At 37.3% G+C, this 26,244-nt stretch overlaps 1 protein-coding gene across 1 annotated transcript in view; it reads right to left on the bottom strand.

Moving 5' to 3' along the window:
• Positions 1–779: 779 nt before the first annotated feature.
• GABRG3 (gamma-aminobutyric acid type A receptor subunit gamma3) overlaps positions 780–26,244 on the bottom strand; it is a 287,460-nt gene continuing 261,995 nt past the window's right edge. Inside the window, exons 7-10 of the mRNA XM_083855542.1 lie at positions 11,764–11,916; positions 5,871–6,067; positions 4,325–4,354; positions 780–1,093 (exon numbers count right to left, since the gene is read on the bottom strand). Coding sequence (XP_083711668.1) covers positions 815–1,093; positions 4,325–4,354; positions 5,871–6,067; positions 11,764–11,916 — 659 coding nt within the window. The 3' untranslated portion in view covers positions 780–814. The remainder of the gene's footprint in view (positions 1,094–4,324; positions 4,355–5,870; positions 6,068–11,763; positions 11,917–26,244) is intronic.

The following is a 26,244-nucleotide window of genomic DNA, read 5'->3' as shown; positions in this document are numbered from 1 at the left end:
CCTGCTTCAAGTATAGTACTTTACAAATTAATGACCATCCCATGTTTAATGAGTCATAAAAAAACCCAGTTAAAAGCTTGAAAAAATGTAGAAGTTATGCCTACAGCTGCCTCACAGATAGGCAAGTCTTATTTATATCAAAATTATAGCTTCCTTCTCTGTCTGCCTTTTCACCTTTAAGTCAAAACCAATATGTGTGGGTAAGTGGCTAATTCCATGAATCCCAGACCTCTGTAGGAACTAATGTCCACGTTTTGATCCTACCAGACATTTCTTAATATCTCTTGGTGGTTACTCTATATCAAGGAGATCATCAATTTCCCAAAATCTATGGTATCAAGCAAATTTAAATAGAAATGAGCGTTTGCATTGGCTTTGGCTTATTTGCTAGTGCCAGTGTACGTTGCTCTGAGCCTTAGGGACATGGCAGCATTTTGAAGAAAGCATGGGAATGAAAAAGTAAAAATTACATATTTAAACTTTGCCTGAATTGTGAATAGCTTCTATGGCAAGGGACAATAGTAGAGATTTTAATATACAATAATTATTCATAAACATCGCTTACACTACAAATTCAGCTGAACTTTGTAAGAACCTTTTTCTTAAAACAAAGAGCAGTTAGGAGAGAATTCTTCCGTGTTTTGCTTTTTCAGGAAATTACATGTTAAAATTCTTCATCAGGCTCTGTGATGGTGAAGGTTAATGTGTTCTTTATAATTTCAGATGAAACTGACTGTGTCCTTCACTTTTTCTGCACTTTCACCATCCATCTGCAGTGAGAAAACGCAGCAGTCTTCACTGCTACAGGCAACATTTAAAGATAGAGGTATCCAACCCAGTAGACCAGGTTAAACAGCAGGAAGGATGTAGGAAAAAAGACCCTAGAGTAAGAGTCCAGTTCTAAGATGTCTATGTGAATCCGTCCTCTCCTCCATGACCCTGATTTGCACTCTTCATAACAACAGAAAAAGCTCTGACAGTCTTTCCCATCCAGACATTCATAGACACATGCATCTTCAAAATCTTGCCAATACATGGCATTGTTCAATGTGATGACTGTAGTCGGTGGTCTCATATCAAGTACAGAATAATTCTGAGGAGAGAAAAAAACCACAATAGTTTGACAAGTTTCCCTGGATGATACAGATCAAAATTAATAATCACAGCAAAAAGCAATCATTTTTTCACACTTGGGAGTTCACTTACCTGTCAGAATGCTATTTGCAAGTAGTTTTAAACACTTGCAGCTGCTGCATTTAAGAGGGATTCTCCAAAATAAGGAAGATATCCCCCCTCTCCGTTTAATTATACAATATCCTCCACTTCATATGGATGCATTCACTGCCTCTTAACTTTATTATGATTTATATAACAGATATGGTCACGGATAGATAATGATCATTCCAGGATTTCAAAATGGCATCCTGAGGCATGTCCCCTTAGTGCTTATCACACTAACCATGCTCAGAAATAGGATACTTTGGTGTCATGCATCCTCACAGCAGCATTTGCACTTACAGACCTCTCCTTCAGTGTACTCCCTAGTTACACTTTGTCAGCTTTTCTGTCACATTTTCTTGCTGTGCAAGATGCTTCTCACAATAGTCTCCCCACTCTTTAAGCCATCCATTCCATCTTCACAAATGTCACCTCCTCCACTGACATCACTAGAAAAGGTCCCATCAGCTTTGTTTCCTGTCTGCACCATCCTGGCAAAGCAGACACAGCCCTATCAGCCTGGTTTTCTCTACCTAAGAGAAAACCTATCTCTTCCTCTCCCTGGGATTGTGCTGAGCATTGGCTTTGCCTGCAGGAGCATGCTGGCTGTGCTCTAACAGGCTGGTCACGACTGCTTGCATTTAGGAGGATGCTCTGGGCTCTTGCTTCCATGCTATACAAAATACTCAACATTTCCTGCTGAAGGTCTTAGGGAGTATCTGAAAACTTTCCTTCTGGATGTGAAAAATATTGGTGATATGACTGATGTGCCTTAGTGGAAATTTTTCTTTTTTATATTGACTTAATTTGCTTTCTACAAATCTTCTGGTTTGGCATGCTGTATTATTACCCATCTCATTAAAAATGCTGGTGCCTAAGCTAAGAACTTGATGTGGCATCCCTCTACTTAGATGTTGGCACTGCCAACACAGATAACTACACCTGAACAACTGCCCTATGGAATCCAGTCAATTACTTCTGGACACAATTCATTTTATCATAAGTAAATGCTAAAATGTCTCAGGTGCATTCTGCTGTGAACTGCAAGCAGATTGAGTTTAGAAGCAGATTATTGCAAATCTATTTGTTGTGAATGACTTTATCTCTGAGATTAGATGACAGAAACCTGTATGGTCTTCTCTCTCTTTTGGGTGTCTTGTTTCAGAGCCCCACGATGTGCTGCCATGTGAAAAAAGGTCTAAGATTATTGTACAAGCAATGTTTTTTGACTCTATTGCAAAGAAAAAATTGTTTCTAGAGTATACATGGAGTTCTTCTATATCACTATGTCATATATTGTACATTTGTTGAACATTTATGAACATTTTATGAACATTTCCAATTCAGGGACTGAAATTTTCCATGCCTGTCTAAAATATTTATGTTAAAATTGAGAGGTTTTGGTGAGTGAAGTGCTCTGGCTCTGCAAAGGAAAGTTCCTCTCTCTGGGGTATTTTGTTGTTGTTTCGTTATATCAGCTGTCTGCTCAGGACAGAAGAAAAAATAATTGCCCTAATAATACAGAGAGATTAATCTGTAATCTGGTTGGGGTTTTTTTTGTTTGTTTTTGGTTTTGTTTTTGTTTTTTTTTTTTTTTTTAAATCTCTGTCAGGTAAGGTATCTTGAAGTGACAAGATACAAGGGGAAGTTGGATGGTCCCCCTGTGTTCTGCGTGTCCATCTGAATTGGGGTTGGGAGGAGAGTACTGCCCACACAGTGGGAACCATCCCAGCCCCACTCAGGAGGTTTGCCTAGACAAGGCACTTCTCCAGGGCCTTGGACAAGGCAATTCAGGTGCAGTGTTAAACATGCTTAATAATATTATTTCTGACAAGGTGTATGTGTATTTTCTAGGAAGAAAAAAAAAGCCTTGGGATTACCTGAACATGGATTTACTAAGATTAAGAAATTTCACCTTTTAAGTGTCATCACTACAAAGCTGAAAAAGACCAAACGATATCTTGAGAGCCAGAGACATTGCGTATTTAAGTTCTAATTTGAAGATTTTTTTGTATAGACAAAGGTCCTGCTCAAATATTATTTTAAGGTGAAGAAAAAAAAAGAGCAAGTAAAAAACTTGGACATGCAGATGCTTTCTGAGCAGATCAGAATGACTAATTCTAGATAAAGGTTTTTAAACCCTAATATCAATTATCTTTACTATAGATTTTAATTGGAAAAGGAAAGTGCTGCTACCCATTCCACATGCTCTGTTAATTTAATCTTTCAGAAAAGTTTGTCCAGGGACTGACAGCAGTAGAAAGTGGATAGATGTAACACTTGCTGTAAGTTATGTGAGGTCTTAAAATACATCAGAGAACTCATATTTTAAAAACAAAAAAGTGTATATTATTGTCGGTAAAGATAGGCTAATAACATGGATCTGGCAGTTCTAAATGAGAAAGTTCAGCATATCCAACCTAAGAAATTCAAACCTCTATGTTTGCAAACCCCTGACTCTGTTCTTATCTGATGTCAGACCATTCAGCCAGCTGGTTAACTGGTTTCATGCTTTCCAAATGCTTTATATGTGCATATATATAGCAGGTATTCCAGTTTCAGATTTCATACAACTTAGAGACATAATTTTGTTCTGTGTTCCAATTTAATTGCTGCTGCACATATCCCATTTGTAGACAGAGTACAACTGTGTTCAGCTTCTGTGCCTAAATTATGTGAAAATCCACCTGAAAGCTTGCAAAAGGTTTTGCATATGCATAAATGAACTTTTTTTCAGGAAACTTAGTTAAACATAGAAGTTTATGAAATAACTTATACTCATTACTTTCTCATAAAATGTAGTGAGAAACTTCTGTATTATATAAAGCAGATACACAATTTCTGAGGTAAAAATAATGCATAATATTCTATACTTGACCCTCCTCCCTCCCATATCACTTGATAAGTCCTTATAGAAAAAGGCAGAAATGTTCCTCTGTCACAGCTGAAAGCAAACTGACCTTTTAACAAAAAAGCAAAACAATATTTTTAGTGAAGCCAGGGTAAAGCATAACAGCAATACAGCTCTCTTAGGAATTAGTGCAAGTAAATGTCAACTATCTATTCATGCCCCCAATTCTCCCACTGAATAAAGTAACTTACTTACCATTACATGACCAAAACTTACGTCAGGTAGCTTCAATAAAGACAAAAAAAGAATTATTCAGAAGAAAACATACTTAGTACTTCACATGAATCTATATTCAATAGTATTCCTTGGACCAAACCCTTAAATCCATAAAACACTTCATGCAGTATGTTCTATATATTCAGCATAATACTCTGTACACTTGAAAATGGCATGAAACTTCAGCAGAATGGAAATCTAGTTTTCATAGACTTAAAATCTTAATTCAACCCATTAAATTTATTTATTGATTGAACAATAGTGAACATTTTCCCTGGTGTTAATTTAAATCCTGTCTATGTTTCATGCTTGCTCATGTCTTCAGTCATGTATCTGGAATTACATCCTACTAACAAATACACTCATGACTTTTTAATTCAGTCTTTCTATAGGATGGCACTTTTAGTTTGATCACTAGTAAGTTCATTTCAGTCTCAAACTTATCTTTTGTTAACAATCTTTTGCCTTTTATGAGCAAGGCATTTTTTCAAGAAGCTATTTTAGGTTTAATGGAGTTGTCATTGACTAAGTCTATGGCTTTCTAGACTTTCTCTAATCCCATATTTGTTTCAGCTTTTCCTTCATTAGTTCTTCATTCAATCATTTTCTATAGCTCTTCATTCAATCCCTTTCTGCATCATGACCTATTATTCCCTAAATTTAGGCTTCTTTCTCCTCAATTTTCTTTCTTCACATTTTTCCTATTTGGCTTTGATTTCTGATTTCAAATGCCCTTATTTCAAATGTCCTTATTTCCTCCATTACACATAACATCCTCCAACAGCTCCAACTACTGATCTTGAACACATGACATTTATCAGGTGAATCCCCTTCCTTACGTTTACACTGAGATTTTTTCTCTATTAAACTGCCCCTTCTCAGTTATGAAGTAAACCAGGCAATTCTTCCTGCATACTTGATACTAAATAGAGAGCTTTTGTGTTTTTCTGGAAGTTGATTTGGAAGTTGGTTTGGATTTTGGCCAAAAACCAACTTCCAAGTTGGTTTTTGGCCAAAAAAGAGCCATGCCTAAATCCTTTTTAAATGACGTCTATTTTTATCCTTGGGAATGCGCATGTTTGTGCACAGGCCTTAAACTGAACACTGGTTCCCAGCAGAGACAATGAAATTCTGCTCATAAATATTTCTAGACCTGTTAAGCCATGAAATTGCAATGCATTTGAATATACACTGATGTGCATTTATCTGTACAACAAGCTATGCAATCTGTTTCAGTGGGAGACTTTTCTGACTACCAGGACAGTAATTGGAGGACAAAAGTTGCATAGGCAGAGTTGCTGCTCCATTGTGAGCAGGCTGCTTCTGTTAGGAGCAGACCTCACTCAGCAGGCACATAACTGCTCCTACTGCTCCTGCAGGTGACTCTTCCACTAGCTTTCGGGGCAGATCACACCACTGGGAAAATCTTAGAGGAGTGAAGTGCCATGTGATTACATGCTACAGTTGAATGATTATCTGCTCTCTGAGCTGCACATGAAAAGAAATTTCAATGCTCCCATCTTACCGACTTTTTCTTCTTAGTACAGTTTGGTTTCCTGCAACTTGAGTAGTAGTTAAGGGTGGCATACTCCATCAGAGCAGCAAAGACAAATAGAAAGCACACAGTCACAAACAAATCCATGGCGGTGACATAGGAAACACGGGGCAATGACTTTCTTGCAATGGTACTCAAAGTTGTCATGGTCAATACTGTGGTGATGCCTGCAGAGAGAAACTTGATTTAATTGTGTGCAACATCACTCCTCCATACACAGAAGAACCTTTGGAAATAAACATACAAAACTGAAATCCAGAGTGTACCCAATTAATTAATTAATTTCATTTGGTAGTATTATGAAATGATGGAAAATAACATCAGTAGAGAGAAACTTATTTTGTAAACAAAAATTTGCTTTGTTGTTTATTTTCATCTTTGTAAAAGTGACATTGCAAAAGCCTCTCAATATGCTTTTCTTCATCTCTTCCTCTTTCCAATCCCAGTTAGGTTGAAGATGGGGTTGAGGGAGAGAATGAAGTAATTTTTGAAGAAAAGCAGAAAAGATACTAAACCCAGAAAAATAAACCCAAGAAACTTAGTAAACAGTGAAGGAAACATGTTCTATTCCACAGCAGTAGTGCTCTCAGGAAAAATTCTATACTCAAAAAAGAGGAGCTGGAGGGAGAAAAAAAATTTCTGTTAAGATCTGACCATGAATTCTGAAAGTATGTCTTCACACCACTGCTTCCTTGGGAGTCCTCCAGTGCCATTTTTCTTCTGAGTAAGGGAAGTCAATGCTATTTGCTCAGTCAGAGTAAGACTCTCATACAAACTTCCGATGCAGCATTAACAGAAATAGCCTTTTTAATTCATACAAAGCATCACTTCTGAGACTGATTTAGTAATAGTGAATATAATGGGATTAGTGTGAAATATCCAAAATAATAAAACCAGTGCTAGAATTCAACCTATGTCATGTTAGTTATTTGACTCCTAGTAATTAATCCAATTTCTCTTCATTCCTGAGGAATAGCAGTCTTTTTGTTCCCAACTTGTTATGAACTGCATGTCTTCTGATAGAAAAGATACCAACTTCTTACTGGCTTGGGAAAAAAAAAATAAAGCTTTCCCACAAGTAAGTCTAAGTAAGTCTCAAGAGAGAACCTTCTCAACAAACAACATAGCAATAAGGTAATCTTTCTTTTTTATAGTTAAAATTATGTTTCACAATGGTGCATAGTGTTTGAAATAGCAAGGAATTACTGAAATTATGCCTTATAGTTAAATAACTTCTCACTAAAAACACTCTGGAGGGAAAGAAGTATCTGTGGATTACTTTTGACTACTTTCTCTTTATGAAGGATTGTTCATCTCTGACTTGTCAAGTTTGATAGAAGCTACAATGATTCACAGGAACAACCTTCACCATTCAAGCTAACAGAAAGTCCCTGAAAAAGCCAGAAGGCAAATTATTGCCTGTGTCTCAACCTTGAATAATAATGATTAATTGAATTCCCTATATATCTAGTACCCAGAAACAAATGAACAAAAGGCTTCTGAAATTAATCACAAGTCAATAAACAAGATAAAAGTAATGCTGACAGGAAGTGGAAAGTGTGGACTTTGTGTGTGCCTTAGACACAAAAGCTATTGGGAAAATATTTCCATTTCCTGAATTCTATACTACTTCCCAGTATAAGAGATGGGGTTGGCATGATCCAGCAACCTCTCCATACCCTCAACATCAGTTCTGTACCCAGATGATCCTTAAAAAAAGCTGCAAAGACCATGTTCAGCCATTCATCACAGTAGCCAACTGCAGACATGCCCAACTGCAAAAGGTGTGAACTCACTGGCTTTGACCTGACCCTTACTGACTGTAGGTCAGTCACTTTCTGCATGACCTTGACCAAGGCCTCGGAAGTCACTAATTTCAAAAGAACTACATCCAGACTATGACATCCCCTACAACATAAAACGAAGTTCTTTAACACTTCCTAATTCACATTTAGATTTCTGACACAAAAGTATCCTTTCCAGACCCACATGTACATGCTTTCAGATGTTTTACTATCTTAAAAAAATTCCTCAAAACCTATAGAGTTCTTCTAGTACAATATACAGCATCCTGTTTAACTGGACTCAAATCTAAGTTTTTATTTCCCACTTATCCAGTGATAGGACAGGGTTTTTTTTAAAGGATATAAAGAAATAATTAGTTTTTGTATATGTACTCAACTCAGCCTGTATCCTACATCCATGCCTTAAGTCTGAATGTGAAACACCAGCTCAAATCATTCTTGTATCTGGATTCCTGCTTCCACCATAAACAAGCACTGAGTTTTTGAAATGAGGAAAATTCTCAAATAGCAAAAAATTGCTAGATGCAATTTTACATCTAGCACACAGGAATAAATTTTAAAATGGTAAAATGAGCTTATGAGGATACGTACAGAGAGGAAAGAGAAAGGAGGTGCACCAGATGATACAGTTTTGTATTTCTGTACATTTACAAATCAGAATGTATATATGTATGTATGAATAAAATGCAGCATCATTATTTCCAAATTTAATATCTAGTTTCCATACCCTTAGTTCATTTTATCTCTCATGCTAAGGAAATTCAGTTTGTTGAGTGGTTTCAAATGCATATGTCTTGCCAGATGAAATTGTGAAGTCTCTCACTTTGTGGAGTCCATATGGCAAAGTGCACTTTGCATCTGTTATTGAAATTCACAGTGCTCATGAACTACTTCAACAGAATTTTAGTATCACCTAAGGACAGCTCTGAGGTAACCTGATTTCAAAATTTTCAGGTAGAAATTGCAAGTGTAAGCTTATAAGTCTCTGTGTAAATACCATTTTGGGATGTTATATTCTCTCAGTAAATCCCATACCAAACATGCTATTTGATATAACAAATAGAAATGACTGGACGATCAAATTATGCAGATATACATAATGCATGAAAACACTCTAACTTTTAGATCATTGGCCTAAACAGTTATTTAAAATTATTACTGCTTGAAATCTGCTTACTGGACAGGCATATGCAAAGTGAGGTGGCAGGAATGTCATTGTTAGAAACTCTGGTCAGCAACATTAATTTTTCCTTGAGGTTATGTTGGTGGGACACTAAACAAAATGTCTGCTGCTTTCATGCATGCTATCACTTGTTCATAAAGTTAATTCTCCATCTTTCTGGTATGGCACCTGTTTTGTGTACTTTCTTGGTTTTCTAGTGAATCGAGTAAAAATGAAATGGCAAGGAGAGCAATGTTCATCATTTATGAAAAGTCATCTGTATCTTTTTTTGCATCAATGCATTGCTGGTCTTGATACCCACTGTATCTTTTTAAACTGCAGTTTGATCTTGCTCTGTAGTAACTGCCCGATCCCATTACATATTATACCCCTTCTGAAAAGTACAGGGAAACTGGATGAAAACTTCAGTTTAACTTAATTCTCCCCATCTTCAAGGAAAATAGCCTATTCTTTTCCAGACCATAACTTTTCTTCAGAGAAAAGTTGCCTCTTCACTTAAAACATTTTGAGATAATTCTGATTACTAGAGACAAGCAGAAACTGCAGAGAAACATTTTATTTCTCTTTGAATGAAGAGCAGAGTAACACAGGATCAAAAAATATAGTTCTCATCCAGCACTCAAATCTTAGTTCCATTTTCCCACTGATTCTTCAGGTGGCCTAGAGTTAGTCTTGTTGCCAGTCTGGGCCTTAGTACCTCAAAATGCATGTAAAAAGGGACACAATAACAAGATTTAAAGAACATTTTAATGTCTCTGGACAGTACTGCTGAAAGAGTTCTTATGGTCCCAAACTCAATTATTTTTTATTATTTTATTATTTTATTATTTTATTATTTTATTATTATTTCCAGCATGGAAATATACTAGTTAGAATTATTCAGAAAATAATAAAACCTGACCTTCATATAACTGTGAGTAGTTGCCAATAACTTTGGAAATTATTATTAATTTCAGAGAGTGAAATATTTCCGTGGTGCTAGCTCTTTACATTAATGCAGCTGTACTTGCAGACGGCTTGTTGCACACGGTCTCTGTAATTAATTTCAACTAATTAATAGGACAATTTCAGCAGTTTGCCTTTGGATGCATTACTCACAATTTTACCATGTGCCACTATCTAGATGTGGAAGCTGTTGCTCAGGCAGATTTATAAGTCGCATCATACACGCAGGTCTACAGCAAAATGGGAGCACCTGCTTATTGCATCCCAGGAGTCAACAGTCTTTGCTAATTTGGGAGCAACAGGATTCTATGCACAAAAGAAGTGACCAATATATACTTGAATTCACTTTCAGAAAAGTTATATTTTAGCCTATGAAATTAAATTCTCAGTCGGAGTTTTAGGAGTGAGTCATGATATCCATGGAGTAGAGCCTTGGAACAACTCATTTTTATGTTCTTACTCCAAATCCATTACTGAATGGATTTTTTCTCTGAACTTTCTGCTGGATTAGGGGTGAGGTGGAGAGTCACACGTTAGTGATCAGTGATCTAACATACTTCTCTGTCTAATTATTTGGAAAAATGAGCTGTATGGTGTGGGGAACCACCCTTAGGTACAGGATATCAAAAATGCTTATGCAAATCAATAATGCAGTGTTAAATGTTTTTTTTCTCTTTTTTATTCTGCATTAAGAAGGATAACCCAAATGGATGCTATGTGACTCTCCCCATTCATGGGGCTTCAGACTCCCTTTTAAAAAAGATAGAGAACAGTCAGTCTTTCCTTATCTGCCCTGAGTCACCCAATTCAAGAAGAAAAGTGTTCAGTTTAAGAGTTCAGCAGAGAAGTATACTTAAGACCTATTGCTCAGTTTTCTGGCTATCAGAGGCAAGTCTACACAGCCAGGAAGAGGCAGATGTAAGCTGCTCTGCCCTCGCCTGTGTCTGGTTTTTTTGTTGTCCTGGAGGTGTTACTGGAAAACAGAATAACTGAGTCTTTGTGTCCATCATGTTGCTAGAGCTGTGGTGTACTGGCCCTTTTGGCACTCACATGGAGGGAATGAGGACTGAATATTCCATTCCTGTAAAACAGCCTCAGAAAAATGGACCTACGTAGTAACAAACTCCAGCAGGAGGATGCAATGAATAGCTGGGAATGGTTGAAAACAGACATGCAAACTTTTACATAGGCTCCTCCTTTTTCCCAGACTCGTGGGTTCCTGAATCAGTTCATATTGGCAGACCTGGCAACCACAATCTGAACTAAGGAATTGTTTTTCCTTTGGTTCTGATGTTTACATGTATTTGGCTGTTACATCCCCCTTCTGATTCTGAACTAAGTCACTGTTTCTAAGTGTATACTAAAGCACATTGCCAAAATGCACATGCTGGTCCTGACACAAATGAGTTTCTGGAAAACCTAAACCAGCATAAACCTCCACAATCTATGAAAAATATCAATACGCCTAGTGCGAAGCTTTAACTTCAAGCATGCAAGCTAAAACACTTTGCATGAGCTAATACTATTATATCCCACAGTCTTCTGTATATATAAGACATAATGCCCAGTAGGGGAGAGTTACAGAAGGGAAGGAAGCCAGCAGTGCAATTAATTAATTCTTCAAAAATGTCACTAAAATATTGCGGTGAGAACAAGGAGACAGACATTAATTCAAGGGTTTTATGCAAAATAGGTGGCAGTGTCATCCAAAGGGTCAGATTAGGTTACTTTTAATTACCCTGTTACAGGAAAAAAACTCAGCAGTCTCAGTAATAAGTAGATCTGGTTCTGCAAGATGTAGTAGTAGTAGTACAAGTAGTAGCAAGTAGTAATAATCCAAAGTGTATATCTAGTGGTCTCTTTGAAAGGAAGCTGACATTTTCAAATAGTAGCGTAGGAACATCAGAAAAGGGAATTAATAACAACTTACCTAATGCTGTTCTTGCTGGTGTGGCATCTTTTTTGATCCAAAAGGATACCCAGGAAAGAACAACTGTTAATATACAGGGAATGTATGTTTGTATAGTAAAGTATCCCATTCTTCTACTTAAGTCGAAGTATATAGTCATGACTACATAATCACCTGCAATAGTAGCACAAAAAGGAAATTCACATTGTAATGGGATACAGACAGTCATTCACTGACCTGTTAATATTTTATCTTTCACAAAAACACTACATGTGAAATATTTTTTAGAGTTTCAACAGCATCTGCACAGTAACTCTCATGTGAAATTTAAGTAAACCTTGCCATTCTAATATCCTTAAGTTTTAGGTCTCTGTGGAAATTATGTATTTGACAGGCAGAGCTCCTCAGTAATCATTCTGGACGAGTAAAGTTTTAAAAGGCATCTTGAATTTCCAGACTTGGTATTCCTGGTATATCTTCATGGCCACAAATGTGAAGGTACTGTCATTCACCAGATTCTGCAAACGCTACACACAAAATCCTTCCTTCGGCAGACTGTTTCTTCTGTGCCCAAATTTCAGGTTTGACTGACTTCTGTTATCTTCTTTTGAGATATGCATCTGAAAATAGGGGTCTTTACAGCAAATGTAACATGCACATGAGTATGCCTTTACAGAAGTTGTCATTAATAGACACTAGAGCTTAATGCTGGCATTTCAAAACAGTTGTGGCTATTTGTGGTATTTTCAGAAGGTCAGTCTGAACACAAAGTTTATTATTTTGCTCTGTAGTAAAAATCATACATTCAATGAATCAGTAAGAAGGTTAGTTTATCTCACATTACATGATTTTTTTTTCACTTTCTCTCTTCTGCTAACCCTTGTGATTCCACAGGAGATAATAATCTGTCCCTCCCTCTCTCCTCAGTAAAGGCTACTGACTTTATCACCTCTGCCCTACTAACAGCTCTCTCAGCCTCAAAATTGTTAACTTTCTCTCTCAGGCAGTCATGGTGAATAACAGTAATAAAACTGAACTGGGAGTGATTTCTGTATTTCGCTTGAAGTAGTTTGCTTGCATTTCAGATGTAAAGGAGAGTGTATATGTCAGAGAATTTTTATGGGGTTTTGTCTGACTGCATCAGATTTGGCCTAATAAATTTTATGGCTTCTTTTTACAAACCTTAACTTTTTAGAGTATGATATTTGCAGAAGGCATCATTTACAATAGATAAGTGACTCTTCCTGTTACAGCAAACCATCAGAAGAATGAAGAAATTGGAAACATATAAAGATTAATCTCCCAAGGAATGTACATGCAACTACCCAAGCAGAAGCACAATGGGTTAATTAGTTGAGGCAAATTAAAGCTTAATCATTTAGTAACAGAGGGCATATAAACAAATGCATTTCATACAGTGGATAATTTTACTACAGCTAAATATTATATAGAAAAGAAATTATTCAGTAAGAATAACTTTCATCCAAAGCATCTCTGAAGTCACTGTAAAATCAATGAAGTGCCATAAGTTAGAAAGTTAAAGGTAAATAAAAATCTGATGGTGGTAATATAGGAATGTGTGAAAAAGAAAAAGTTCCTTTGTATGTAAAGTACATCAGTTTGAGATAGATATATTTGGAAGAGGTTGACAAGCCTGTGAATGTTTCCATAATGCCTCTGTTAGATGGAAGCATACATTTTCACAAGAATTGTGCCAGTGAAAACTGCGTGACCCCAAGAAATTGGAAAGTAATTTCAGAAGCTTATAGAGCTCACTGTGGTTACAACTAGGAGGTATTGCAGTACATAATGACATAGTGAGCCTTGTGGGTTTTCCTCCAGGCTAAGGGTTATTGTCATTCCACTAATCCCCAGCAGTTTTCTCTGAGCAGGGATTGGCACCAGGGAATTGATGTGGCTTAGTAACCACAGGTTCTGCTGGCTTACTGTTTGGCTGGTTTGCCTCACTGAAGACAGACTTATACACATCAAATGAGATAATTTCATACAAACAGGTGTAAAGAGTCAGATGGAGTGTAAACCTGTGCTTCTACTGACATGAACAAACTGAAAAGCATGGAAGAAATATTAATGAGTCAAAGATTTTCTGTTAAGGTAGAAGAATGAACAAAAAATGAAATCAATGACTCTACAAGAAATGTGTCAAGTCTTTCCATTTCCTTTACTTAGTTCCTGTATCTAGAACTGTGTGTTATGGATAAGTTGCCTGAGAATGGTATAAAGTGAAGCATAATCCTCCATTTTTTGTATAACAATATATGATACACACAGTTCCAGTCCCACACACAGGTCACTGCTCCTCTCAGTATTCATGATATCCAGCACAGCAACAGGGAGTAGGAGTAGATATTGTAAGGTACTGGGAAAGTAATTAAGAGTCTCTGCTTCCAAGGCCTTTGACAAAAATAAACCTGATAAACATGAGAGTGGGAGAAAATTATGGCATGTTAAATGACGTAGAGACTCCATCATCACAATTAGTCATTAACTGATTTAGTATTTTTCAGGCAGGATTAATTTCCTGTGATTTTAAATATATAGAAGGTGAATTCTACAGACAACCTGCACACTGTGGCCTTCTTTCTACACTTCATGAAAAGAAATTAGTACTTTCAGTATATGGCTTGTCTTAACTGCTTTAAAGGCATATTTTAGAAGATGAACTTATTCAAAACATTTCCATTTCTCTCTTGTGATTAAAAAACAAGAGCAGGGAGCTGAGATGTGGACAAAAACATTGTAGACACTTGCAGTTTATAGGAGTTAACCACACCCCTTGATTCCATGGCACGACCTAAACGGGGCTACTCCTGTGGGGATGCTAAGGGTATTTTATTCAAATATAATAACCTTCTTGATGTTTTAAAGGGTCTTTTAGTTATTTTCCTATTTTTTCCAGTTAAAGTAGACGTCTTCATCCTTTAGGATACATACAACTCTTCTGCTCCTTCCTTCCTTCCTTCCTTCCTTCCTTCCTTCCTTCCTTCCTTCCTTCCTTCCTTCCTTCCTTCCTTCCTTCCTTCCTTCCTTCCTTCCTTCCTTCCTTCCTTCCTTCCTTCCTTCCTTCCTTCCTTCCTTCCTTCCTTCCTTCCTTCCTTCCTTCCTTCCTTCCTTCCTTCCTTCCTTCCTTCCTTCCTTCCTCCCTCCCTCCCTCCCTCCTTCCCTCCCTCCCTCCTGTTAAGTGAAAGAACTCTGATTTTTGTAAAATTTTACAAGCTGCAAATTTCCAGGTATCCAACAAAGACCCATAGATGTCTAACAAGCACCCAATGAAGATGAAATCCTACATTCATTCTACTCAATCCTGCATTCTATCCACTATTCCCTGAGATCCACAATGAAGAAGGCTGACCCAGCCATACAGGCAGCAGCTGTGCATAAGGACTTGTGTGCTGTACCCTCTCTGCTGCTGTGTGTTTATGGCAACACACTGATAGATAATATACCAGGCAACTTTCTTCACTGGAACTGGTGTCACAAAGAGGAAGTAAGAGGAGAATTTGCTGGTTCTCCTAGAGTACTCAAACCATGCTTAGAGAGGATGTAGTTCTGAGACAATGCATAATGCTGACAATGTTTATGGGAGGAAGAAATCTCCATTCTTGAAATTCAGAGCCCCAACTGAAGGCAACAGTGTTGTGTCTGCTCTCAGAGGCAAGCATGCTTCTGTACAATATATACTGAATGATTTTTTTTAATAACTATGGTAATTTAAAATGTTCAGCTAAATTACCACTTCAGTTCTATCCTCTGCCAAGTCAACTTCTATTGAGATAACTGGATTCTCTCATTACATTCAACAGCCACATTACATATAAGTGTATGTGCTGTGGCTACTTTCCTTATTGCACTACTCCAAACTGCATGCTGCTGCTGCTGCTCGGGATGATTATATTAATCTTCACATTATTCCTTCCAGAAGTAAATATTCTCTATATAGCTGACAGCATCACATGCACATGAAAGAGAAGTAGCCTTGGTACATATAATTCTTTCTCTGTACACACAAAATAATCTGTGCAAAGAAACTCTCCTCTCTTCTGAAAGGCTCTCCTCTCTTCTGGGATAAAATTCATTATGTACGTCCTGCTGTCATGCACAACCCAGAGGAAGAAAACACTTTCAAGAGCTCTGCTCAGTTCCTCTTTGCACCTTTGGGAGCCTTCAGAGCTCCACGTGCTGTTACTGCCACTGCAAGAAGGGGAACTGGGGCTAATTGTATGTATGACAAGGCAAGATGGGAAAAATCTCCTTCCAAACTGCATGTCATTAAACTAGTGCACTTGGTTTGAAACTAATCACACAGTGGTTGCCTAGCAAAGGACCACTGGAATACCTAATACCAAGAAACTTCACTTTTAAACCCAGAGAGGAATTCTACCTTTTAACAACTCAAATAATATTCCCAGGAAGGCAAACTAATTTTGAACGAAATGATCAGCCATCAGTTCACTGAAATATTGAAAATTATCTCGAGGCAAAGTAGAGTGCGATCAGTTTTCTATAAAGGGAGCAAAATGTGCACCTTTAGGCAACAAAACTGGAGTAATTGAAATAGCATAGCAACGCTTCTCATGAAACCAAGATGACTGCTGGCTGTGACCCATAGGACTTATATTAGCCTAAGTTTCTAGTTTGAAAGTAGGACACTGTTGAGAGCACTAATGATTTCCCATGTAATAACTCCTGTGGATTTTAATGAACAAAATTAAATCATAGCAAGTTTTTTTTTTACTTTTGAAGACTAAGGGTCTGTGTGCCTGAATTGCTAGAATTTTGCCTATGTTGCACCAAGAACAGCTCCCTTGAAGGTAAAATGTTTGAGCACAATGCAACTAGCTATTTTATTAAAAATATTTTTTAAATACAAAATTATATACTGTAAATAATTTATTTACTCAAACTATACTATACTATCATGTCTGATTTTCATTCGTCTTTACATTATACTCTGAGGTTGACAATTAACTGAGAAAAAAAGATAAAAATTATGAACTTTACAAAGACTGAAATATGAAGGTACGATGCATAAACTGAGCAGATTCAGCATGTGAATGAAGGTACGTGCCAGAATAATGTCAGAATAACTGCAGAATAATGAGGAATGGCAGAGTTTATCCATGTTACTACAAAGAGTTTGATTTTAGAAGAAAGCCCTAGTCATTAAAATGAGGAGTCACACTGTGTGCCACAAGTATTACTTTGTTGATCAGCAAGACCATAGAGACTGAATCATCTTCCTCATTATCTTAATAAATCAAATTTAGCAAACTCACTTTACAATCTTCAGTGCTTTTTTTTATTTTTTTTCATTTGGAAGCCAAAAGAAGACCTTATTTAATCTTACCATTAACTATTCATGTCACCCTGAACCCGTTTTCTGATCATTGGTTCCCAAAGCTCCCTTTTTTATTTCCTGGGCTAAATTTTTCTTCTTTCTTAGTAAGTTGAAAGTTTTCTAGTCAGTATTTACAGAAGTTTTTGCAAAATGTTCACCAGAGATGTTTATTGGAAGAGATGCATGTGGAATTGGAAGCAAAGCTCTTGTGGCAGTGCTGGTGCCAACTGGGAATGTGCAGGTTCAGGTTTGAGACATGGCTCCAGATTCTGCACTGGCTGGAAAGAATATTTCAGTTCAAAATCAGGCAGAAACACAGGCAGTGTTACAAAACCCAACTCTGTCTAATTTAGATAATGGGATTGTGCAGCCTGGAAAAGAGAAGGCTTCTGAAGACCTGATTGCAGCCTTCCAATACTTGAAGGTAGCCTACAAGAAAAATGGAGACTCTTTTCATGAGGATGTAGTGACAGAACAAGTAGGAATGGATTCAAAGTGAAAGAAAGAACTATTAGATTAGAAATTAGGAAAAATTCTTTAGTGTGAAGGTGGTGAGACACTGAAAAAAGGTGAAAACAGGATTTTGCAGTTCCTTTGAAGAAAAATGTAGGACAAACGAGAGTCATGAAAGTATCATTAAAAATGACTTTATCTTCTTCAGCATCATTATAAATAATGAAGGAATGCTGAGGACTTATTGCAGGCTTATTCTGACTCCTACAAAATGGGTCAGTCAACAATGAGTTTTTTATTGGTGGGAATAATTTTTGCTCCACAGTAGTCTAGAACAAATCCTTCCAAGACAAAAGGAAGAACAAAATTAGCAGGGTTATGCTGGCACTTAAGGGTTAGTCTTAGATTCCTCTATGTTTCTTTGGTACTTAAGTATTCCGCAGTGACACCTGGAGATTGTGCTTGAGTGGGAGCATATGTACAGCAGAGAAAGATATTTACATCTTATCTCAAGTAAGTGTTCTTGGAGTGGTAACAGGCACTGCTACACTAATAGATTTCTGCTTAAGCTGCATGTTTGGCCTCACAAAATATGGGTACAGGGCTTCAGAGGTGTCATTTTTACATGTATTGCCATAGTAGCAATGTGATTAAATGTCTAGTCCTAGGCAAGGATCTTGGGCAATAGATCAAAAAAGCTTTCTGTGCCCCAAAGATCTCTGATTTTGAATTCATAATTGCCTTTGGCATTAACAGGATGTGTCTCTGTGTGTGTCTGTGTGCATGCACTAGGGCAGTACACGCACACAAACACACTAGGGGCAGTGCAACCCAGATTGGCTTTCAGCTCTTACACTTGAAAAGCAAATTTTTCTGAAATACATTCATACCATGATGCCAAATCATTGTTAACGTTTCTCCTTGTCATAGACAAATTACTGTATCAGTACACAGTGGATAAAAACCTCAAGACACCAAGTAACCCTAATAGCACTCTCTGTGCCTGTAGAAATCATGTTTAATTATAAGTATACACCTATGGATTACCATGTATAATAAAAATCAAATATTGTTAGATTATAATGTGAAAAAACAAAGACCAGATCCCAGGTTGTCTCAAGGCAAAAGAAATTTTAAAGTCAAGTTAGACCAAGATATCTTCCTAATCTGGCAGAACCACAAGATATTATGTTGGGTTTGTTGTCTTGTGTAATATCAAGAATATAATACCAAGAAATATATTTTACTTGAGGGTATCAATTTTTTTTAGCACCATAAAATAATTTACATTTTTCTCTTTGTTCTTCCTTGGATGCTGAACTTACATTTTCTTTGATGCAAGCAGCATTTTCAAAAGAGTTTTGTAAAATGAACTCTAAATGCTTGCATTTAAAAGTTAATAACTATATTTTCAGAACATAAAATTATTACATTGATTTTGAAATTTATGTTTGAATCTGGAGAATAAATGGATTTGTTCAAACTTCTAACTTCTTTATATTGATCCTTTTTTCCCCCAGAATCATTGGCATACATGTTGTATACTAGAACTTTTTATGAAGAACTGAAATTAAATAAGCAAAAGACTCAATTCCTTAAGACTTTAATTGTGTATCAGAGTAATTTGAAACCTATTAGTCAGTATTTCTTGTGCCCTAAACAATTCTTTATGTGCCATGGACAATTGAAACTGACAGTTTCAAAGAGAGTTACTTTTGATTCAACTGCAACCATTTCAATCTCCATGTCCCACATTTTCTGTTGAGTGTCAGGGATACTTTGAATGTACTCAGGAGATTAATCAAGGTCCATGAATAAAACTGACCTCCAGAATAAATAAAATAATAGAAGATTTGAAAAAAACCAAAACCTACATTTGGTGGCTTGATCAAGACTCTTTTATTTGTATACTTACATGGTTATATATTATGTAAGCTATCTGGCCAAATACAGCTATTCTCTATTCCCAGACATAACTACTGTATAAAGCTCTCCTCCCACTAAGCCATGTGAAGCTGTAGCATGTTATTCATCTTTGAGGTATTGCGAGCACCAGAATCGCTCTCAGATGTTCAGGCCTATTAACTTTAGACATAATGACATTTTAATTTTGCAACGTGATGTATTTTTTGAAATATGGAACCACTGAAAACAAAGGGGTTTTAATTTAGCTGTTGTGAGGTGTAAGTAATATTGTAAGATTCTTCAAAAAATTCAGTTTCATCCAGCCACATAATGTGAACAAAAATGTACAATATCATAAGTGGGCTTTGATCCATGATTGCCAGTCTAGTTCAATTTCTGCCTTATCAGTAGAAATCTTACACACATAATCTCTATTTGAATTAATGTATCAATCTGAGGGAAAATCAATATACAAATACGGTGCAGCATGGCACAATCCATTACTCACTATTCTTAAGAAATCTTGCTATTTTCCATGCATAGGTTTTCTTTTGTGTTTGAAGAATAGAAGTGAACAGTAGCAGATGAAGTAAAAACAATAATAAATTACCATAGCTGCCGATGTCAGTGAAAGTAGATGAAGGATCAGAGTGAAAATGAATGACTTTTATGTAGGAATCTTTTCCTGAGAGGGTTTATTGATGAGCTGCGCAATGCTTATGGAACAGAGTATTTTTTCACACTCCACAGAGCATCAAATACTGTAGTACATCTGAGGATACACAACATTAATGGCTCTTGCTTTCACTTTGCTCTTAAAAAGCACAGAGAACCCCCAGTTTCATGACATTTGTCAATGTGAATCAGTTCTCATTTATTTCTAGTGCTGAAATTCTTACTTGCAAGACCTTTGTTTGTGGGAGGAGGTGCATTGTGCTGCAGTTTGTTACACAGTCCAACAGGACTGGATTTGGTGGGCTTGTAATTCCCAAACCAGTTGCTATAGTTTTTAATAAGCCATCAAAAAATTCCCATGTTAACATTTTCAAATAAAATGCTTTCTTTTTCTTCTTCAGGATTTATTTTTACACATTAAATAAAGAAAAACTCCAAATGAAAACCCGTTTTGCTTGACCTGATATTCTTTTTGCTTAAGAAGAATGTTCATGAGTTTGGCCTTATCCACAATCATTGCTATATATTACTATGACATCTTTTATATAATCATGGAATGGAGTAGCCTGTTTCTTTCTATCTGTACTGACATCTACTCCACCTCAACTGTCCGTAACATACGCTTTTGTTGATGGCTTTAAACAGTAGCTCACTGTTGGAAGCCCTTCCCTGTTGGTCATGCCATGTTCTAAAAGAGACTACTGTGATTATTTGGCTGCATTTTCTGAATAGTATCAGCTTTTTCTGAAGTACACATGGCTGCAAACCCCAAAGTTATTGATAAAGTAGAACACCTTTTAGAAAGGTGTCCTATCTTTATTTTAAGAAATTCCAGCAGTAGAGTTGCACTACAAGCCTTGAAGTTTTTTCAATGCCTAGTTACTCTTACTGGGAAAAACAGGTGAGTCTGTTTTAGCTGAGTGAGTTCTTAAACTGAGACTTAGTCTGCAGCCATCTAGCATCAGCTCAGACCTTGAGCCTTAGTATATCTTTGCTAGACTGCTGAAGCATTTTTAGCCTGTTTTGCTTTTCTCATCCGGGCACTTAGAGATAGTAATCTACTACCCTTTATTCATCAAGATAAACACTTACAGTCCCTTAACAAGAGGAGTTATTTTCAGTCTCTGATAAACCTTCTGTCTCCTTCATGAACTCCACAACTTTTCAAAATAATTCTTGAAGTGCAACCATCAGAATCAGATCTTAATTTAATAGCAGCTGCATTAATATATCATATACAGATAATATGAACATCCTTCTAGAAAATAATCCTCTGAGCACATATGCAAAACCTCTGCTTGGTACATTGGCTGTACCTTCAAACAAGGAGTATATTTTGAAATAACTATTAATTCACAAAAACTATTACATAGGTTTAGACCTGCAGCACCCAGAATAGCACGTGTCTAATTCTGGAAAAGCAAAATCATTAGGCTTCAATCCTAAGTATCTGCTTCCAACTTGAATACAAGTTCTGAAGCACAGTAATACATATTGTCACTTTCATCTAGGCTGCAGAGCTACATGACTTGTAGGTACTACTGAATATTCCCTCAACCTTTATGTCACTTATAAGCTTAACAAGTGTCAATGCTATTATTGCTTCTCTATCATTAAAAGAAGTATTAAGTAGTATCAAGCCAAAAGATGTAGTATCTCAACAGAAAGTCCTGGTGAGTAATGTTTTTTCTAGTTATGTCATAAATCTTTGCAAGTGGTAAAAATTTGGTAATTTGATATGTGACACTGTTTTTCTTATCATTGTAGCTTCTTAATCAAAATGTCATACTGCATCATGAGATGTCTTACAAATGTATGTTATATTACCAGAAATGTATAAGCCCAGAAGATGACACTGAGCTAGTTTGACAGCAGTTATTTTCTATGAATGCATTTTTATTGGTAATAACTATATCATGCCCTACATTTGTATGAATCTATTCCAGGAAAACTGTTCCATAACTTTGCTCATGACCAATGCCAAGGTGAAAAAACAGTAAATACTTTGGTAATTTCATTTAAATTCTGAAACTGTGGGACGGGAGAAAAAAAGGTTTATTTGCCCTCAAACCCTCAGGCCTTCATCAGCGCTTTAAACTATTACTCTCAACTTATCAAAGGATATGTTAAGCAAAGAAAGAATTAATGAAGAGATCATGCTGGGAAAGTGACTGGTAAATTAGAATAGAATGGAATGGAATAGAATAGAATAGAATAGAATAGAATAGAATTGTTTTGGTTAGAAGAGACCTACAACAATCATCTAATCCAATTCCCTGACTACTTCAGGACTGACCAGAAGTTAAAGCCTGGTATTAAGGCTATTTCCCAAATAGCTGCTAAAGATTGAGAGGCTTGGAGCTCCAACCACCTCTTTAGAAAGCCTGTTCCAGTGTTTTATCACCCTCTCAGTAAAGAAATGCTTGCTAAAATCCAATCTGAACCTCCTCTAGCACAGCTTTAAACTATTCTCATGCGTCCTAGCACTAAAAACCAGGAAGAAGAGCTCAGTACATCCCTTCTCCATGTCATCTCCCCAGGAAGCTGCTGAGGGCAATGAAATCACCCTTTTGTCTCCTTTTCTCCAAATCAGACAAACCCAAAGTCCCCATCTGCTCCTCACAGGACATGCCTTCCAGCCCTCTCACCAGCTTTTCTGCCCTCCTCTGGATGCATTCAAGGACTTTCATATTCCTGTTACATTGCAATCTTTGTTTTCCACAAGAAGTATTGATTACTCACATTAAAAAAAAAGCTAGAGTTGATTTATCTTTTATAGTCTAGCTTTCTAACTCACATCAAATTGTTGCATGCTGGAGACAATGCTATTTTAGTTAAGGAATAGTAAAGGCAAAGGTTGAGAGTTTCCAAGGAATGCTAGCCTTTGCAGAAGGAGCTTTCTAACATAGTAGTTCAGATTAAAGCCATTTGACAATGGTATTTCCCACTTCACATTATAGGTAGACATGGGTTTTTTCCTACAAAGGGATTTGGCAATCTGTAACAGATGCAAGCTTGCATTCTGTGTGCTGTCTTATCTGGTAGAATAAAGAAAAATATTGATCTGGATGCAATCACTTATTCTCTTACAACATTTGACAGCTGGAGAAAGATAGTGCTACTTCTGACTGTTATTTTAACTCCATCTTTGTCTACTCAAGGCATTCTAACTGGATTAGTATCATTCTTTCTTACATTCCCTCTTGTCTCCAAGTTTCCTTGATATCACCTTTTCAAATACATATTCACAATCCGGCCATGAGTATTGCCTTTATTAATTTCCTCAGCTTACACCTCTGGTATAATGCAATGGGGTTTTTTTTCCCTTCATATTCCCTAGTGCCTTTGTTCCCACATGCTTTTTTTCTCATTTCTACTAGTCGTTTTTCTTTCTTGCACTGTCCTCCTGGATTGTCTAGTCATTCTGCCTGGTACTTCTATGTTCCTTTGTGACGAATGAAAAAGCCAGTCTAATCTCATCCAAATCCAGCTACCTCTCATCTGTTCATCTCTATTTATGAATAATATTTTTCATTTCTGAACTCTGTGCTTAAAGTTTCACTTGCTTTCATCAGAAGTTTTCTTTTATTTTAGTTTGACTGGAAATAAACTTAGCCTTAACCTGCCAATAATGTTAATTTAAAATTGTTAAAGTCACAAAATAAGCCAAATCAGCTCTTGATATCCTTCCCCTTGCTGTCTCCAGGGAATTGCTGTGTGTATTAATTAATTCTCTTTATCCGATATTCTGCAGTAGGAAATATTTAACTTACAGAACAATAATATGCAGTGATTTTTAAGGGGGTCCGGTCAAATTACATACCGTCAGAAAAACTACCAATGCTCTCCCTGTGGCAAAAGAAGAAATAGAGCTGTTTTCCCTAAGTACCACTCAGTAACACCTTTAAATAGGTCTCCTCACACTTGGGCAAGAGCCCACATCTTTTTACATTATCTCTGCATGACCTGAAAAAGGACAAGTGACCACAAAGAACTGCAAAGAGGAGAAAGGACTCTGGAAAAGGACTTCTAAAGAAAGGCATGAGAATAGAAAATGGTTCAGTAATACAAAGTAATAAAATTCACAATTCACAGTTGTAGAATAGAGCAACTGCAGTGAAGGATGATATCAATATCCATTGATGCCAGAAGTTAATTATATTTTTTGCCAAACAAAACCAAAAGATATTCTGTGTAGCAAAGCCAGACCAAATTTTGGATTTATTTGTCAACTCTGCTAACTTTTTGAAGAGCATATGGTAATGTCATAGATTCTTACTTCATAGATTCCAGTTTTCCTCAACTCAGTTTATGCAACTACCTTAAAATGTATGAGTTTTGGGAGGGAGTGGAGTGGCCTTATGCACTTCAGTGGATGAATCACCGCTTATTCACATGGGCCTGGTTGAAGAGAACTGTATGTCAGGTATGTGCAAATTGAAAGGGAATATAAGATAAACTCTGACTGCGACACTACAAAGTTGGAAAATTCAGAAACTTGGACCAAGTTCAAGTTCAGTTCAGTTTCTTATTGTTTGTAAGAGGAGAACAATTTGGGAATGGCTAAATATGGCATTTATTTTTATGACTATTTAATGTCTTTGCTGCTGTGGTGGTTAAAGTTCCAGCCAGCAGACAGAAGCAAAGTACAGAGGGTATGATTTAAAGATACTTTTTTCCAAAATCATGGAATGACAGAATAGTTTTGATTGGAAGAGACCTTAAAGACCATCTAGTTCCAGCCCTCCTTCCATGGGCAAGGACATCTTCCACTAGAACAAAGCCCCATTCAACATGGCCTTCCATACTTCCAGGGATAGGACATCCACAGCTTCTCTGGACAACCTGTTCCAGTGCTGGCCATCCTCACAGTAAAGACTGTCTTCTTTATATCTAATCTAAACCTAAAGTCCTCTCATCAGCCCCTCTGACCACGTTGAAATCCTACTTCCTCTCCTAATGTAATCCTGGGTTTTCCCTCTTCAGTCTGCAGAGTCATGAAGTGGTTCTGCAAGGGCACCTTAATCTGTGCTTGTTGATGGTCCTTGCCCTAGCAAGCATCCATTTTTCTGCATCATTGACCCCTTCCCTCCTATTTGTGGTGCCAGGGAGGTTTTGGCTGTGGGGCTGTGTGTCCACTGCAGACCATCCTTGGAACCAGTTATCTAACTCCTTCTCAGCCTCCTGATCTTACACAGGTCTGCTGCCTGTCCCTGTCCCAGGAGAATGGTCCAGGCCCTACGCACAGACTGAGATCCACACTGCTGCCTCTCCCCTCAGCAGCTAGGTGTGGGGGGAGGCATTAGCCAGCACAGGGATGGATGAAGCAGACTCTTTGCCATATCTCCTGGCCACACTCGTGCCTCATCAGTCACTCTTCTGTGAGTAGCCAGCTCCTGGCCAGTCTCAGGAATCCCCTGGGGTTTCCTTGGCTCAGGAAATCCTCCCCTCTATGCCAAGATCCCCTGCAGAACATGCCTGCACCAGAGCTGCTCACCTCAGGGAGTCTGTGAAAGATTACATTTTCATGCATGTTTGGTTGAAAGACCCAAGTCTGGTTCATCCATGTGGAAGGACTGGGTTCAAAATTTGAAGACCTGCACTGGTGGAATGGCTATGGAAAGGCTGGAGGCTGGCAGTTCATAATAGTTGTGTATCACTGGTTGTACTGTTCGTTTTCAGCATGAACAGCCTTCCTTGCTGTGCCTTGCAGGCCTAGGACTTGTAACCATGCCCTGCCTTCATTAAACAACTGGATGTGAACTCCAGCCCAGCGAACATTTTGTGTTGATGGTAACTTAAATTATTTGGTAGCACTTTCAAAAGCTCTTCACTCTATCGTTAATCAGTGAGGCATAGATTTCTAAGTCACTTATGCCATGTATTTACCAGGTAATTGGATGAGCATGAGGGAGGCTTTAAGCACAGCATGTTCTGGCACCAGCCCACACTGCTGCTATAGGAAGGCCTTGTTAACACTGATAGGTTTCCAGCCTCAGTGGGATCACTTTGGGACCACTGCTACTGTGCATCTGCAGCATAGGTTCCCTATGGCTCTCTCTACTCCACAGATTGACCAACAGACACTTTTGAGAGTTTTCTCCTATAGT

Source organism: Zosterops lateralis (assembly GCF_965231275.1).
Source record: "Zosterops lateralis genome assembly, chromosome: 2".
In the NCBI taxonomy this organism is placed as follows: domain Eukaryota; kingdom Metazoa; phylum Chordata; class Aves; order Passeriformes; family Zosteropidae; genus Zosterops; species Zosterops lateralis.
The sequence above is the reverse complement of the archived record's forward strand: the minus strand, read 5'-3'. Positions and strand labels throughout refer to the sequence as shown.